Raw genomic sequence first — 17,362 nt, 5'->3', positions numbered from 1 at the left:
CATCCACTACAAACACCTCCAGCTCTTTGTGGTTTCAGTGCATTGCGCTATGCCAACGAGTAGATAGCATTGACTGGGGAGGTGGCTTCCGAGCTCTCGTTGCCTTCGGTCTCCTCTTTGTCCTTCTTCACCGTGTACTGGCCGATAAAGGAGCCGTCCTCATTAAACTGCCCTTCTCCCCCCTCTCCATAGTCCACCAAGCTATCGTCACTCTCCTGCTGCTTTATCGTGCCGTCCAGGGAGGTCTGGCTGTTGGGCAGGGGCTTGTTGTCTTCATCGCTGGGTAGCAGAAGACAGACAGACACAGTTAAGGGTTGAGAACGGGGCTAAAATCCTTCACCCAAGGTCTGGATATTCAAAAGATAGATCCAGTGTGCAAATGTACTGAGCAGAGCCCCCAAGTGCGGGGTGCTCTGTCTGCAGACAGCGAGTCATGGTGCGTCTGACGCGCGTATGAAGGCTGGGAGACGTCCTCCGCGCAGGAGGAGGGCTGCGGTGGGTGCTTCTGCAAGCCCAGCCTTCATGGGTTTAGTTTATAGAAAGCAGTTGTGGGGTTTTATCCGATATTACATACAATGCTTGGATCAGTCCAACTGGATGTACGTTCTAAATATCCTTTCCTTGTCATTGCTTATGTTCTTTCTTTCTCTCAGCATTTTAGCTGCCCTTGGTGGAACCTGGTTTAGTGAGGTTTGCTTCCAGATTTCCTTGCACCCCCCCCACTTGGCTGTTTAGATAGCTACATGCAATGAGGAGCGCTCTCAAAACACTGGGAGGGGGCATGTGTAGGATGCCAAGTTCTGTGCAGCTTCCAAAACTCATGGGAATTTACCTTTCCAAGCTTATTTCTGAGCATCTAAGCTTGTTTGCTCAATTCTTTCTCCTTTTCTCTTTTTCACTCAAAAGATTAAGCCAGGGCACTGAAAAATAAATAGTCTGGCCCACAGAAATAAACCCCAACCCTTTAAATCAGCCCTTTTACCAAAGAAACAGGGCAAAGCTGTTTTCTCTCTGGAGGGCAAAGGCTGGTATCTCATCGATACAGAAACACTGTGGAGTTCCTATATATAAAAAGTAATTTTCCTATCAACTCGTCCTTTATCTTTGATCTCAGGCCAGCATGCAAATTCCGTGTTATCCCTCAAGGTATCACATGTGTACCTTATATTTGTCCTCCCACCTCCATTCCTGACTCTACTGGGGTTGGTTTAGCTCTGGACTCACCAGACTCACTCCCCAGCGTGACACTTGACTCTGTTCCTTCATTTCCCTTAAACCCAGTGCAAGTGCAGGGCTTTGATTGCAGCCTTTGATAGTTGGTGCCCACACAAAGGTGTTTGCTTCCCACAGAGGCACGAGAAGCACTTTGTTTGGGCCAGGGAGCAAAACCCTCTTTAGCTGGGGAAGGCTAAATTAAATCTCTCTCATGCCATTTAATTAATGGCACCAGCTCTCTGTGGTGGGGGAGGAATTTGGTATCCCACAGTACAACACGCAGCTTTCTCCTGTATTTCCTTTTATCAGCACTTTGTGAATTCAAGCAATAATACAAAACCCAATATTTGAGGCCTTGTGTTAACTTGGCATCACAATAAAACATAACTTGTTAGCTTTGAAAGCAGCTTCTTTTTGGGGGGGAGGAGGAAGAGAATTCAGCCTGCAAGCAGGGCTGCCAGTTAGAAAGCCTGATAAATGCCAAGTAGAGAGTGGCAAAACCCAGCTCCCTTCATTTGCAAACCTTTCCCAAGGTTTGGGCTTCAGTTCAAGCTGAATCTAGAGCCAGATTTTCCTTAAGGGGGGTTTGCAGCAGCAAACACTCCGGTTGTGCCTTTCTTGCACGTGCCCCTGGTTTTACCTCTCTCTGGTACTGTTTATCCTGTTAGTGCATTAGGAGGGGGAAGCAGATACTCATCAGCATCTTGATGCATTATAACCCTGTTAAGATTTCGGGGGGGGTTGCTGATGTGTGAGTTAAAGAACCAGAGCACCCAGATGAAAACCATGTGGGAAACATTGTCCTGAGTTGCTTAAATCATTGTGAAGAGGAGGGGATGCTCGAGCCAGGACTAACACCAAGAGTGGGCAGATTGTTTAGGATCTAAAGGCTGTTGGCTTGTGTCCCTTGCCACCATCCCCGGGGTGTCTGGCATTGGGTTGAGTGCCCCGAGGGCATCATCTCCAGGTCCAGCTCCACCAGGAGGGATGAGCTACTCGAGCAAGTGGCTGGGGGTGCCCAGCATATCCCAAGCAAGAGGCGCATCGCTGGACGTGGGGGTACCCCCCGATGCCAGCAGGAGTTAGAGGGCTCTTGTTTAATGTGTTAGGCGGAGGCAGGTACATGGGAACGGGGAGGGGGAGGTAATAGTTTCAGCTCTAAAGAAATAAAAAGCTCGAAGGAAGGAATATAAAGAAAAAGCTAAATGTGCCGGACTTCTGGCAGCACGTGGTCCTACCTTTCAAGAGACCTTCATGGTCCATGTGGATAGACCAGGTGAAAAGGAGAAGAAAGAATGGGAATAAAACAGAGAGAAGCAGAAAGAGCCTGATCAGAGAGAGATATGATGAGGTCTGCATTTACAGGGGCAGTGCTACAAACCAAACCGTCTGCATTCCTCATGGAGCTGATTGCCTCGTTATACCAAATGGAGCCAGTTTAATCGGTCAGGGCTGGATGAGCCTCAGTGGCTACCCCTGGAAAGCTCATGCAGAGCAGCAGTGGGTGGTGCAGGTGGGAAGTGGGCTCCTCACAAAGGGCTTGTGGTTGAAGTCCATTAGCAAGTGGCTGGGGCCAGATGTGCAGCAGGACAAGGGCCAAGTGAGGGGGTTGCTCAGTTTCCCCTCCAGTCTTGTGCTGGGTTTCCTTGCTATAGCGCTCCTCGAGGTATCTATCTATCTATCTATCTATCTATCTATCATGTTATGTATTGACAAGCCTACACCTCCCTGGCTGCTTCACCAGACCTCTCCTCCCCTCACTAGGCTCGGAGGATGGCTCCATGTCCTCCTGTCTCGGTGCCTGCTGGGATGGTCCATTCACTGCCTCCACTGTGTAACCTGTGCCATGGGTTATCCTGAACCTGAACTGGAGTCCAGAAGCTAAAACCACTCAAGTTTCCCTTCCCACTGGCCAGGGTTTCCAACTGACTCCCCCATGTGCAGCTTGAACATTTGGTATAATGAGGCACAGTCACTGGCACAGAACATTGTCCAAGGATAATGGTTTCCTGCTTTGAAAATAAGCTTCTCAGCTTAGCCTCTGCTCAGGAAAACCATTATTCTGTTGGTGGAACAGAAAGATGTGACAGTATCTCTTAATTATAGGCTGCAGAGATTTGAGAGTTGCATGCATGGGGCATTAAGGACGTGAGATATGATGAGAGCATATCAGACATGCTATGTGGAGGTGGGGAGGGAAACCAATGAAGAATTCACGTCAGCTCAATTCCTGTCCTTGTTTGAAATACTAATTGCTACCCTCCTTGAGCCCAATGTCACAATCGGTTTGAATCTTAATCAGCCACCAGGGTTTCATCTCAATCCTTCAGGTTCACCTTCCTTTCTGCCTCCCGTTACTTCTCCCACAAAACCTGTTGTTCCTGAGAAGGATGGGGCAAAGCTCATGGGTGGTTGGGGTTGGTTTTGGTTGTTCTTGCTTGACATCTGTGAGATGGTGGGATTGAAGATGCAGGAGCATCTCGGAGCTTTCTTGTTTCCCTTCTGCTGACCTCTGCGTTCAGCTTGCAAACTTTTGGGAGTGGGGCTGTCAGTAGAAGTTTGAGCTTCAGCCGAGCAGAAGCTGTTGTGTGGTAGGATGGAGGATTTACCCCGTTCCTTCCCTCTGCCTGGAAGGCAATGCCCTTGGGGGGTGCCTGCGCCCTCAGTGCAGCATTGGGACTGTCTCAATGCTGGCAGCCCTGCCAAGAGCTTGGTTTCTGTTCTGTGCAAGGCAGGTGGTCCCCAGCACTGCAGCTGCCGTCGGAGCGGTGCAGTGGGGGCTGCCCTGCAGCCACCCCACGGGGCTCTTGGTGTGTACGGCCAGAAGCTGGGCTGTGGAGACCTTGTCTGCGGGGCTGAGCCCGGGGCTGGGTGTGAGCTCCTCCTGGGCGAGGAGAGCTGCCAGGTCTGCTGCGTGGCACTTACACCATCCCACAGATCTGGGCACCGAAAGGGTCCCTGTCGTGGCTCAGAGCATTAGGGTTGCCCAGAGAAGCTGTGGCTGCCCCATCCCTGGCAGTGTTCAAGGCCAGGTTGGACACAGGGGCTTGGAGCAACCTGCTCTAGTGGAAGGTGTCCCTGCCCGTGGCAGGGGTTGGAGCTGGAGGAGCTTTAAGGTCCCTTCCAACCCAAACCAGGCTGGGGTTCTATGAACTTATTCTGGTTCCTGCTGGGATGTGTTTCTATCCTGCCTCATGCCAGCAGAAGACTGGGGAGCTTTGGGTTTATGACATCCTTTGGAGATAAAGTGTTGCTACTGCAAAGAGTTGCTGTGCTCCTATAACAACATCACTGTGGTCGTTCTGAGGGCTGCACTTCTTCACCTCCATTTATGTGCTGTGTGCAGGCAGATACATTCATTTTGCTCCCTCTAAAGTCTTCTGTGGCACGTGTCTTGCTACATCCCTCAGTGAATTGTAAATAAGCTCTTCCCGTCTTTGCTACCTCCATTTGTAATGCTAGGAGCATCAGTAATGACACAGGCTTTAATTAACCCCTGTTTGAAGGCAGGAGAGAAATTCCTGTTGCGTAATAGGGCTTGGGATCCAGCTGGGATGGAAAGGTGCGTTTTAACTCTCCAAAGGAAAGCAAAGCCCAGTTCAGGTGCTCAAAGGGAAGCTGAGTGTACAGCAGTACCCCCCCTCTTCCATCAAGTGTGGGCAAGCCAATGAGACCCGACGCGTTACCTGCTCCCTGGGGCAGCGCCACCAGCAGCGGAGCTGTGGGTGCTGCCTTGCACAGGAGCAACTGGGGCAGCCCTGTCCCTTCCTGAAGTACCCCCGAGTTTTCCTGGAGCAGAAATGGGCACTGCTGCTGCTTTGGGTGAAACTGAAGTGGCTTTAGCAAACCCCTGCGGGGGCTGGGGTTTGCCTGGGCACCTGGCAGAAGAGCCCTGACTTGGGATGCAGGCAGGCCCCCACATCAGTGCTCTGAATGCTACCAGGGCTCATCCGCTGAGCCAAACACAGCTTCTCTCCCCTGGATACTCTCCTATGGGTAGGAGAGACCCTGAGCTGCAGGGTGATAGACCTGAAACACCCCCAGGCTGCTGCGGAGCTTAGTTTGTGTGTTTTGTGTGTTAGGAGTGTCATTGAGGTTGAGCCGTGTCCCGGGTACCTGCTGCCAGAGCCCCAGCTCCCTGCCTGGACTGCTCCTCCCAGGCTGCGAATGGGAAAGGAGGAGACCCTCGCAGCATCCTCACAGCCGGGTTCCTCTTCCAGGGTTTTGGGCAAGGAGATGCTGCCTTTGGTAGAGGGCTTGCAGAGGGAAGGAGGCAGGAGGAGGTGAGGGCTGTGATGGCTGGGAGTGGGGCTGATGGGGAGCCGTGGGGACACATGCCAATGGAAGCATACCTGTAGTCGAACGACCCATCTTCTACATTCTTGTCTTCGGGATTGAGATGCTCGTCTTTATTGTCACGTACTGGAAAGAAGCATATCAGCAATGTTCACGTTAAAAGCTGTGCAGAAGGTAAAAGCTGTGTGAGACAGTAACAGCAGCTGGTGTTGAGGCTGTGGGAAACATGACGGGTGAAGTACAGCTTCTCACTGCCTGCTAAAACCCGAGCACTGGGGAGGGCTTGCAAAGGATGTTGCTGTGTGGTGGCCCCGGGGCTCAGCGAGCGAGGACGTGAATTCCCTTAAGCCTCATCTTTACTTTGCAAAACTTTAATGAGATTTTTGCCTGAAAAGGTCGTCTTCTAGACGAGGACAAGAAAATTTGCAGAGTTGGAGGCTGGGTTGAGCATCGCAGAAGGATCCAGCTCCGCAGCACAGACCCTTAATGAACTGAAATGCTTCCCACTAATGAGTGTTCCCACTACACAGAAAGTAAAGCCCTTGTAACCACAAGCATCTACCCGAAAGCAAGGCAATTTGATTAGCCTCCAGAAGCCTGGAGATGTTTAACCATGAGCACAAAGGGTTGCCGTGCATGGCTCTTACCTGGGTATTTCCCACCTCTGCTCCTTTTAATGAAGCAGACGATCAACAGGATAAGGACCAGGAGAGCGATGGCACACATCAGCCCGATGAACCAGCCCTGCGTGGCGATGTCCACGTGGTTCTTGGTGTAAGCTGGGAGGAAAAAGAAAGGAAAAATAACCAAACCCATAAGGGACAGGCCAGAAGCACAGAGGGGATGGTAAGACACCGTCCACTGGTCTAGACGTTATCTGTAGCGCTGCCTTGGTGTGTCTCTGTGTGTGTTGACCAGGTTATCTGAGACTGTGGTGCAGGGATCTGGCTTTTTGTTTCCTTTTGTGGCATTAGGTCAACTCAACGTTTTAGCAGGAGCTACAGACAGGAAAGGGTCACAACGTAAAGTAAAACCTAGCACAGACCAGAGGGAAAGGGGCATTGCAAATAATGGCAAAAGAAGCTGGGTAACAGATTTGATCTTTCATTCGCTGTGTCTGAAAACTGCCCTGGAAGTAAGAAGGTCTAAAAGAGATGTGCCCGAGCAGGTCCAGGCCCTGGTGTCCAGTGAGGCTGAGGAGCACCACTGAGTCCAGAGGCTCTTCAGCAGCCTCAAGCTGGGAATAACTGGGATTCTTGCCCGTGCAGGGGTCACAGAGGTGATGGGCACCCACCGGGGTCCTGCTGCCTTCAGGTGGTCTCCAGTGGGGGGGAAGAGGGGACTTGGGGAAGCCCACCAAGACTTGGCTGAAGCACGAGTGGGGACCCAGTGGTGGGAAGAGCTCATTGAGGAATGGCACTAATGGAGAGGTGTTCTGGTCATCCCAGGAGGTCTGTTCTTGGGTGAGCTCTATACCACTGCTCCCAGCACCTTCATGGGGCTACTGAATGTTGATATGGTTCATACCAAGCAAGGAGGTGTCCTGTGCCCCAAACACCACTCTGGCTCCTAACGCCCGTGTCCTCCCTCACGTCCTCTGACTTCTTGATTGCAGCTCCCGTACACGGTCACACAGACAAATCTGTGTCCTATAAATAGCAACAAGCTGCCATTTTCTGGCTCTCATTGCCATGCACTTCTTACTCAGCAAGACAGAGCAGAGGAGAAAATAACCTTCAGTGCAGCAGGGGAGCTAAATTTAACCAGGCTGCAGTGCAAACAGGGGGAGGTATTCCAGGCAGGAGCACGGGGGAGCCGAGCTGGATGGGGTTGAGTTGGGATTTAGCAGGGCTTTGCCTGAAACGGGCCAGGATGGTGCAGTGAACATCCTCTTTGGTGCCCACATGGCAAAACCCAAGATGGTGCTTCCAAAGCAAGCATAAAAGAGAACCCTCCTTTAGCATATTCGGAATGAAAGGTTCTTGTAAGAGAGGCAAGAGCTTTGAAACCGGGTTGAGCTGGTTGGTTTCCTAACCCACACCACCTCGGGCTCAAAGCATGTACTTGTTCCATGCAGATTGAATCCAAGAAAAGAGGTGCTGTCCTTAGGATGAAATCTAAGCAGGTAACTGCAGCCAGATGGTGACAAGGAAATCAGATGGAAGAGGAGAATGACAAGGAAGAGTTCTGTTTGCTAACGAAATGATCTCAGGTCCTGAATGTGCTGTTCGTGAGCAGCACCGAGCTCCTGGGGAAGCCATGTGGAAGCAGCTGCTTCCCGGTACCTGGGCTCCCTCCTGCTTCTCTTCCCTCTAATGCTGCCACATTTAATATTTACCTTCAGTACAACCTGAGTTACAAGGTCCTCAAAGAGGCACTTATAATGGAGACAATGAGATTAGAACAGCAGAGCTGAGAACTGGATTCAATTAGCTGAGTGCTTGGGGAAGGAAAGCTTTCATGGAAAGCTTTGAAACGGAAAACGATTGTGTTAGTGGTCCTGGGGGGATGGGGTTCCCACAGAACCCCCACTAAGGAGGAATAAGGGGGTCTTCAGAGTATGAAATGCCAGATAAGCAGGTTTGTGCCACTGTGCAGCTTGGGGCTGAGTTGTACAGGGAGGGTTTTGGGTACTGAGGGGGTCCTGCAGTCGGATCGTGGCAGTGCCCAGCACCACGGGAGAGGGAGAATTGCCATCCTTCCCAGAAAAGCAACACATGCCGACAAACAATAGTGCCAGCAATTGTGTACTTAGTAAACGAGTGACTGTCATTGCAGCGCTGAGACAGGGGAGGTTAAATCCTTGGCTGTCAGAGAGGGTGTTTTGATTTGCTTTCGTGCAAGGCCGACGTCAGGGGGAAATAGTGGAAAGCAGCTGCGTGAGCCAGCAGGTATTGATTTGAAAGGCAACTGCAGTGCCTTTATTTATAACGAATTAGAATCTGTGGCCCAAGACGTTACCTAATAGTCATTGTGTCTGTGCCAACAGCAAACCTGAGCGTTCTACCAACAGAGAGCAGCAGCAGTTTTGTCTTTCTTTGTCAAGCAGAGCGTTAAGTATGTAAAGTCTCACACGATCCTCTTCCCACTGTCTGTCCACGCTGGGGAGTTTTACTTCTACTTTAAATGTAGAAGATCTCTTTGTATTAAGCTATGTTTTTACAAGGGCCTGTAGGAATAGGACAGGGGAGAATGGCTTTGAACTGACGAGGGGAGATTTAGGTTAGATGTTAGGAAGAAGTTCTTCCCTGAAGTGTTCAAGGCCAGGTTGGACACAGGGGCTTGGAGCAACCTGCTCTAGTGGAAGGTGTCCCTGCCCGGGGCAGGGGTTGGAGCTGGAGGAGCTTTAAGGTCCCTTCAACACAAACTGTTCTAGGATTATAGGATAAAATTCTGTGTTTGTAGTTCTGAAGGGTCCTTTACTATTGGAAGGACTCTGTTGGTCACTGAGCTCCCAGTTCTTCAGAAGCAGAGTCCTAGAGCAGTGCCCTGCAGCCATGGTGCATGTGGACTTTCTCTCCCCTCAAACTGAAGGAACATTTAGCAGATCTATTTGCAAAACATCAAACCCAAACCCCACAAAAGCCCAAACACTGTTGTTGCTTGTCAGAAGCATTCCTGATGGCATATGATTGTCAGCAGGGGCCACACGCTTGTGTCAGCAGGATCCAGCCAGCAGCAAAATGGATCTGCAGCATTTATGCATGCAGGGATGGGGACAGCTCTGCATCCCACAGTGATAGGGCTCAGGTCACCCATCTGCCTCTATCACAGGGATGAAAGTGGCCCCATCCTTTAGTCTCAATGATAATATCTGTAGGAACCCCTCAATTACAGAAAATAGATATGCCAAGACTGCCAGCATCAATCAGCCAAGGATATTGCTTCCCCCCACCCCCTGTCTAATGATTCCCTGCCCTTGCTGTCTGTTGTGCAAGGGGCTCTGCCCTCTACCCCCCACATCCCAAAGTGGGTGAAAAGCAGGTGAGAAAAGAGGCGGGTCCGGGTTGGAAAATACTCATCCCAAAAGACATGTTGCATGGTATGAGCAGGGGCTCTGGAGCTGGTGGTGATTTGAGTCAGGGAAGGGGCCAGAAGCAAGAAACCAAACTGGGGATGCGGCCCTAGAGCTGTTTTGGAGAGAGTCCGAGTTGCAAATCAGCTTTTACTGTCTGTGCCTGGAATGGTCACGTCGGACCTCAGGGGCAGAGGCAGGACAGAGCCAAGGTCAGCACTTGCTGGTTGTTTCTCGGTGTTGGGCAGCATTAGGCGTGCAGAAACACCAGCAGTTGCCATCTGTCCCTGCATCATCTTAGCACATCAGGGAATTAATCAGCAGTGCTACAGCTTGCCAAAGTTTTGGACACCCGGTAAGACGTGCATAGGGAATGTGGGGAGAGCTGCCCCTCCAGCACTCCCTTGCTGTGAATTACATTTTCCTTTTGCACTTCTCAGCAGAGAGACTTAATCAGTGCTCGAGCTTTCCATTACACGGCTGGATGTGGGCAAGGTAATTGTAGGTCTTTGAAAATCACAGCCTCTCTCTACCACCTCTGTCAGTGGGGGCTGCTCAGTGGCGCTTGCTCCGTGGTTCCTCAGCTTTGACAGGACGTTGTGCACAGATTCCTGCAGCAAACCCCCGGGTGAGCACAGGGGAAGTTACGGCTGTTTTGATTTACTGAAACCCATCGAGTGTGAACGGTGGAGCTTTATAAATGCATAAAGCTCAATGCGGTGCCTGTGGAAGTCAAGAAGGGGGTTTCTCGGGTGCTCGGTGCGCAGGGTGCGAAGCCATCACTACAAAGCTGTAAAAATCACTCAGGTGCTAAACCTAGAAAATTGCTTGTGCAACTAAATGTGAAGTTGTCAGAGGAAACGCACCTGGAGGATGGGAAGCCCAAGTTATATGTGACTAGGACTGAGGTAGTCTGCAAACACGCTCCTCTCCCTCCCGTTCCTGCCCCTCTGCCTCTGTCCCATTACCAGGACCTCCCCGCCTGCCCCTCTGCCATAACCTGGGGGCCACGTGCACGTTCTCCAGGGTCAAAGCACCCACCATCACCACGAGCAGCAACGCGTGTGTGGAAGTGCAGACACACAGTGGCAGGGCTTCAAGCAGAGCCGCATGACAACACGAGTTCTCCACCCTCCTTCAAAGGGATCCCCATCCCCTCCTGGGGCTCCCCACCTCCGTGCAACACAGAGCAACCTCCTGGTGATGCTGGGGGTGGCTCTTTCATAAAGGCAGAGATGGGGAGGGGGCCGCTGGGGGTTGGATGAGGGTTGTTCCATGCAGTCATGGTCAAACCACCTCCCGCCACCACGCGAATGACGTTGGTGGTGATGGATGTGACATGCCTCGGAAGCGCTGAAGCCCGTCTCACCTGAGCTGGTGGTAAAGGTTATGTACGAGTGTTCGCTGGGGCTAGACCATATGGGGAACACCCACAGCTTGTACATCATTCCCGGCGTCAGATTCGCCAGCTGCACAGAGGAAGGGGTCTGAGCTTTAACAGGGATAGATTTCTCTGTGTTGTTACCTGAGGAACAGAAACCGCACATCAAACCCAGCCGCAGGAGGCTCGGAGAGATTCCCGTGTTGACACTGCAGGCAATGCACTACACTGTCCCTGGCCACTGAGCAGCACTAATCCCGCAGGGCGGGCACAGAGCCCTTAATGGCTTTGTGATCATTACTCACTGAGGAGGGAAGGAAGTCAGTGATGCAGGAATATGGTGTGGGGTTTGCTGCATCCCTGCTTGCCACACTGGGAAGACATACCGGTACCTATTCAGGTCTCTCCCTACTTTTAAGCCCTGATGGAGCCTTTATCTGCCCAGCCTCAGGTCTGGATAGTCGGGAATTTATCTCCAAATATGGCATTTGCCTGGTCCTACTCAGCTGGATGGAGATGCTGCAGGACCCGGTGAAGGAGCCAGTTCTTGTGCTTTTGGGAGTGGGAGCTGTGCGCTGGTTTTGCTGGTAGCTGAAGGAGGCTTTGAATGAGCTAGACACTGTGCTAGCCATGGGGACTGCTCACCCCTGCCAGCGGGCTGTTGCTTTTGCTTTGGGGGCGAGAGGAGTTGAGCCCTTCAGCTTATGGGGTGGGTGCTCCTAGGCTCTATCCAGGGATGAGCTGTTCTTTGCACTATGCTGGGAATCATTTGCTGATGAGCTTAATGCTGAGCATCAATCTACTGAGTTCTAAGCAAGCTGGAAGTGGGGCTTTGGTCTGTGGCTCTGGAGGTGGGCACCTCCTGGGGGAGCAGTGCTGTGGGAAAGAAGGGTGGCTTTGGGGCAGAAAGCGTGCTGCTTGCTTCAAGTGCCGCTAGAAAGGGAGAGGGAAGGGATGGAATCTCCCAGATTTCCTCCCTCTCATCCAGAGCCTGATAAGGGTATCCTAAGCCACTGCTGCTGCTGTAGCCCATCCTGATCCCAGCTCTGGGAAGGCATCGCCTGTACTTTGTGCTTCCCAGTGAAGGGGAAGACCCAGGGCTGGCTGCAGGTGGTTTGGGAGCTGGGATAGTTGGCATTTAGGGCTTGGGAAGCTGACATGGATCCTGAATTCGGGAAGGCTGAGCATTACCCAGCCTGTGCTGCTACCAAAGCCCTGCAGGCTGCAGAGCAAGGCCAGGAGCTGGCTGCATGTTAGACTCTTTCAAGGAGAAATCAAGGTCATCTTTTAAGTGGTCTGGTAAATGGCCAGAAGTGGTTTGCTCTCAATCTCACCTACTTGGTTCGTAAATGCTGATTTAAGACAGGTCTGCTCAATGATGTGAGGGCTGAAATGGCTGGGAAATAAAGTCAGAGATAAGTAGTAGTCGTGACTGCCTATCTGTAAAATACCCCCAACAACCAACCAACAACATGTAAACATCTTTCTAAACAAGTACTAAAAGCAGAGATACCAGCTTTGAGTTTCCAGACTAAGATGTAGCCTTACAATGTTAAGAGACAACGATATCGATACGACGGGAGGTTTGGGATCATAGAGGATTCTGCCAACTCCAGGTTCAAGAAGCCCATCTTCAAAGCCATTGTAAACTCCTCCCCAATTTAGATGATTTCATTTGTTCGAAGTTTTGTCCTCTTTCATGTTTTTATATATATCTATATATTTTAAGGCTCTTTAAGGTGTGACCACGTACAGCCCAGCTCAGTGAAGAGCCTTGCTTGCCTGTGTTTCATAAAGAGCTTGTGGCAGTCACTGAAAGGAGGGGGAATCACTTGTGGATCCCCAGGATTAGCTCTGGTGCCCTCTAAGCAGCCAAGACCATGACCTGCCTTTCGCTTTCCCATCCTCCACATGGCCATAGAGCATCAGTCCACACCATCATTAAGGTTGCAACCATGGGAGCTGGCAGGATCTCTACTGGCATCGCCACCCTGTAGAGTCCCCACGCGATCTGATGCTTACTGGTGATATACTTAACCACAAAGTCAGTTCCTGCAGAGTAATTGTGGCTCCAGGTGATGTTTGCCCAGTTACTATTAGCCATAGCTCTTATGTCCCATATGGACGATCCATTGGTGGCTGGTGGACAGGTTAGAAGAGGAGTTAGTATTTTGGATTATACATGAATGAGACCCCATCTAGCATCTGGTGTTGGTAAAACCTTATAGAATCATTCCTGGAGTTAATGCTTTGATCTTAACCTACAAGTGTGCCTAAAGATATATTTGTTCTTTCCAAGATCCTTCACTTTAAACCTTTAGGGGAGGTTTGCTAGCAGAAGCTCATCGTGTGTTGGTGTTTAAGTCCAACTACCCTCAGCTTATCTTTGGAGTCTGAAGGCTTCTGTGGCACATCCCTGAGGATTTTGGTCAGCAGGGAAATCTCTTGACTAAACTCATGTCCAAAGGGACATGGGAGATGTGCATGAGTGCACACAGACTCACTGCCACAACGGAGAAGGAAAGACTGGGAGAGGATATTGTCACGTTACTGGGTCTAGAGACAGCCAGTGGGGCAATGAAGTCACTCGTTTCTGCTTTTGAAGTTAAGGATTGTCGACGTTGCTTTGGAGAGCGGATGAACTTCAGTTCTAGTCAGGTAGAGCTAATGCACTAGGTTAGTGTGTGTGTAAGCGGCACCAGATAAGTCACACCTTAGTTTTACTGCTGCTGTTATTTACTTCAGGGCGTAGCTCAGGTTTTGGGTTGACAAAACGCAGATTAAAAGCTGCAGTCCCCGGGATGAGGCCGGTGATGTGACTTTAGGACATTCTAGGTTGGGAACATGACCTAGATCCCTCTTGCAAGCACACCCTGTGCTGCCACCCGCTTGCCCTGTCTGCCCGCATTACGGCTCAGCCTCTTCCCCGGTGTCCCCAGGGCGGTTGGGGACATGGGTGGCTCCTCTTGCAGCTCCCCTTGTCCCCCGTCTCCTCTCCCTGCTCTGCAGCAGTCTGCACCTCCCCACTGACCTGCCTATTTCCAATTAGCAATTCTTCCCCATGGAGTCACTTCACAGAGACCGTGTCGTGGTAGAAGTCAGCAAGACCTCGTATCTAGTGGTGAAGCTCATCTGTCTGTCTTCCACCAGCTTTTAAGCTGGTTTTGTTGTGGTCCAGCTCCCAGTGAGCAGCTTTGCCCAGCGAATGGGCTCAGTGGCTGGCGAGGGGCCAAATTCACATTTGTTGGGTCAGGGCTGCACCGGAATGAGCACAGGGCAATGACTGTGCCTCTGAGTTCCAGAGCATCAGGTGGAGGCAGGTCCTCTCAGCGTATGGTTTTGGAGGGGTTTGAACCATCCTGAGCTAATCTTATGCAAGAATATAAAGAAAGGGGTCTGAACTGCTTGAGTAATCCAATTCCTTGAGTAAATGGGTGTCAATTTTGATACTTATTATTGCTAATGTCTCCTTTCCCTTTTAATGAAGAGTTACAAAGGTTTCTGCACCGTTTGCACTTCAGGGGGTATCCTATCCAGCCATGCAACTGCCTTCTTTTGATTGCATTCCCCTTTTCCTACCAGCTTGAGTTATTTCTGACTAACCTGAGTGTAACTGCCCATCAGTATTTATTAAGGGTAGGTCCCATTATAGCAACGTTCTCAAACCAAGGCTCAGTGAGATACAGCTCTCTGCATCTATCAGTAAAATACACATCGTGGAGGATATGCCTCCACCAAAGCAGAGTTTGAGCATCCCATCCCTAGCTGACTGCACGAGGAGTTTCTCTTGACCTGGTGCACACCTGCATGTAGTAACTTAAGACTTGCCCAGCTCTCCCATGGGCTATCACAAAGAGCAGGAGCACAAACCAGAAGACTTATATAAGTGGTGACAGGTCTCTTAGCCTGCAGTTGATGGGCTAAATTTGAAGTGACATCTTCTATAATAGTAACAGAACCCCCCTTTTAATGGCAAAAAGACACAAGATAATCCTTTGGAGAGCTTTTGCAGGGTCTTACACCTCCTTCCCAAGTACCGATGCTAGTTCAGCACCGCGACACCCCAGGCAGAGCTGTGTTAACCCTGAGACTAGACCAGGAGGGTGGCACAGAGACCCCCCGATTGACAGGAGCCACTTGTGCACCTAAATTCCCGAGCCTGTGCCACCTCCATCTCCACACAAAGCCATTCCCAGAGTGTGGAATGTCTCGGATTTCCCCCGTGCCCGTTATTAACCCTGGCTCTGGGCAGGGTGCAGGGAAGGTCCCAGTAGGGTTAGAGGGGTTAGAGGAAAAGGAAAGCGCAGTACCCAACTCCTGCTTTGTGGTGGCTGCCGGAGCCCTCTCTGGAGCTGCTGTAGCGCTTGCGGCGGTGGTGGCGGCTGTGGTGGTGGTAGTTGTGTCGGTGGTAGTGGTGGTAGTTGTGTCGGTGGTAGTGGTGGTAGTTGGGGTTGTTGTAGTACTGGTTAGACCGACTGTAGTTGGAGGCACCCCAGTTGCAGCTGGGAGAGGGAAACACTGGCCTTTTAGACGAGGTGACAGCACCTCGGGGCTTACACTCGCCATCCCCAGGGCTGGGCATGCGGCACGCGGGGGGAGCAGCGCAGCACAGGGACGGGGGGAGGCAGCAACAGCACCGGGAAACACGAGCCTGACCCGCTTGTCCCATCCCCGTCTGGAGCTAGGGAACGAGGCTGGGGCAGAGAGGGGCTGCCCCTGTGCACCCTCTGCCTGCTCCCGTGGTTTAATCCCTTTCCCAGGGCCGAACGACCTGCTTCTCTTCTGCCTTTGCTCTGCTGCCAGTGCTCCCCACTACCCTGGGCTTAAATAGCCGGGAGGGATGGAAGGAGGGGTGTGGAGGGTGTTTGGGGAGGCACAGGACAGGCTGTCCTCGCCCCATCATCCCACAGCACAGAACTGGGAGCACCCAGGGCTCCCTGAAATCAGAAATAGGATTTATCTCTTAAGAAAACATAATAATCCCTTTTGTCGTGGGCTGGGCCAGCCACAGTCCCGTTAATTCAGCAGCCTCTGGACTACACCTCCAGCATTTTTCTCAGCTGCCAATTCAGCTTCTCAGCTATTCCCTTCCTGGCTCGTCTCATCCTGCAGCCTGTGATGGAGCAGCTTGAGCATTAAGGTGGATTTTTGCTCATTGGTGAGTGATGGGTGGTACTTTGCTATCACCACCCCTCACAATTTACATTCAAATTCGGATAAAGGGATTGACACTTCCCAAGCTGGCCCGGGGGAAAATCTGAGCAACTTGTTTTCTAACTAGACCCCATCCACGTCTCACCTGAGCTCAATGTGCTCTTTGTGCTCACCCCGGTGGGGTCGAGGGGGTCCTGACCACCACCAGAGCCAATTGCAATGGCTTGGCTCTGAAAGGGCAGCTGAAACACTGCCCCAACTACCCGAGGTAAAGAAGCAGAGGTTTACCCTGTGATGCTCCCATTCACTTACGTTTACTTACTGATTGCAGATGAAGGGATTACAAATCCCCCTGTTTGGCAAATGAAACCAGCTATTTGCAATATCGCCCACAAACACAAATAGCTCTAGGAAATACTTTAAAAGGTCTCCAAGAACTAAGCCAGGTCTTTCTTTTCCCCAGGGAGAGCCAAGCCCTAAAACCTCAGCTCCCCCAGAGATCGAACAGCAGAGAAGAGCAGTAGGTCACTCAGCCCATCTCCAGGGATAACAGCACATCCCAAACCCAGCAGCCCACCCTGAGCTGTGCCCCCCGCAGCATCCAGCCAGCCCCATGCAGCAGTGCAGCCACCCAAAGCACCCACCTTGCACAGCCAGGCAAGGGGCTGGTGACGGGGAGGGGACCTATTCCCATGGGAAATGGCACGGCTTTGTCCATAGGGGTTTGCAGGGTGGCACTGCAAACTCATCATTGGATGAGCTTTAAGGTCTCTTCCAGCACAAACCAGTCTGGGATTCTGTGGTTTCTATCACCTGGTTACTGATCAAGGGCTTTGCTGTGTCCTGGGCTCGTTAGTTACAAAAACCTTTCTTGGGCTGAGAATATTGCTGTCCATCTTTGCTTGTTCACAGAGGTTAAGAGATTAGTGTCACCAGGTTAATGCCACCATTACCCTGATTAGCTGCAGCTCCGCAATAGGTTTGCATGGACACAAACAGCATCATGGACACCAGTTATTAGCTAATGCAGTCTCAGCATTTCCCTCGTGAATCCCTGGCTCCCCTTTAAGGATAAGACTCAACAAGGCACAAAGTAACTTGCTATAAAAGGCAGGAGCTGGTGGGAAAAACCTTGTACAAGCCATCCCTGGCCTGTCTCCGCATCGTGCATCTCCCTTTGAGGACTGTCTGCATCACCTAGCACTGCTGTAATGGCTTTAGCAGAAGGAGAGCTTCAGCTTTAATGCTTCTCTAGCCCCTAGATGGGAAGAGATTATCTGGGATAAGGCAAAGCTTTGCTA

At 51.2% G+C, this 17,362-nt stretch overlaps 1 protein-coding gene across 7 annotated transcripts in view; it reads right to left on the bottom strand.

The window, feature by feature from the left end:
- NFASC (neurofascin) overlaps positions 1-17,362 on the bottom strand; it is a 50,153-nt gene continuing 32,791 nt past the window's right edge. For 2 of the 7 annotated variants that reach the window (XM_010011753.1, XM_010011751.1), the window contains exons 23-25: positions 6,159-6,290; positions 5,568-5,637; positions 48-279 (exon numbers count right to left, since the gene is read on the bottom strand). In XM_010011753.1, coding sequence (XP_010010055.1) covers positions 48-279; positions 5,568-5,637; positions 6,159-6,290 — 434 coding nt within the window. Of the gene's footprint in view, positions 280-2,453; positions 2,466-5,567; positions 5,638-6,158; positions 6,291-10,895; positions 11,052-12,929; positions 13,047-15,217; positions 15,410-17,362 lie in introns of all 7 variants that reach the window. The other 5 variants (XM_010011749.1, XM_010011748.1, XM_010011752.1 and 2 more) reach the window with 5 other exon arrangements.

Source organism: Nestor notabilis, unplaced genomic scaffold (genome assembly GCF_000696875.1).
Source record: "Nestor notabilis isolate BGI_N333 unplaced genomic scaffold, ASM69687v1 scaffold12023, whole genome shotgun sequence".
Lineage (NCBI taxonomy): Eukaryota > Metazoa > Chordata > Aves > Psittaciformes > Psittacidae > Nestor > Nestor notabilis.
Note: the sequence above shows the minus strand (reverse complement) of the source record. Positions and strands in the feature narration are given on the sequence as shown.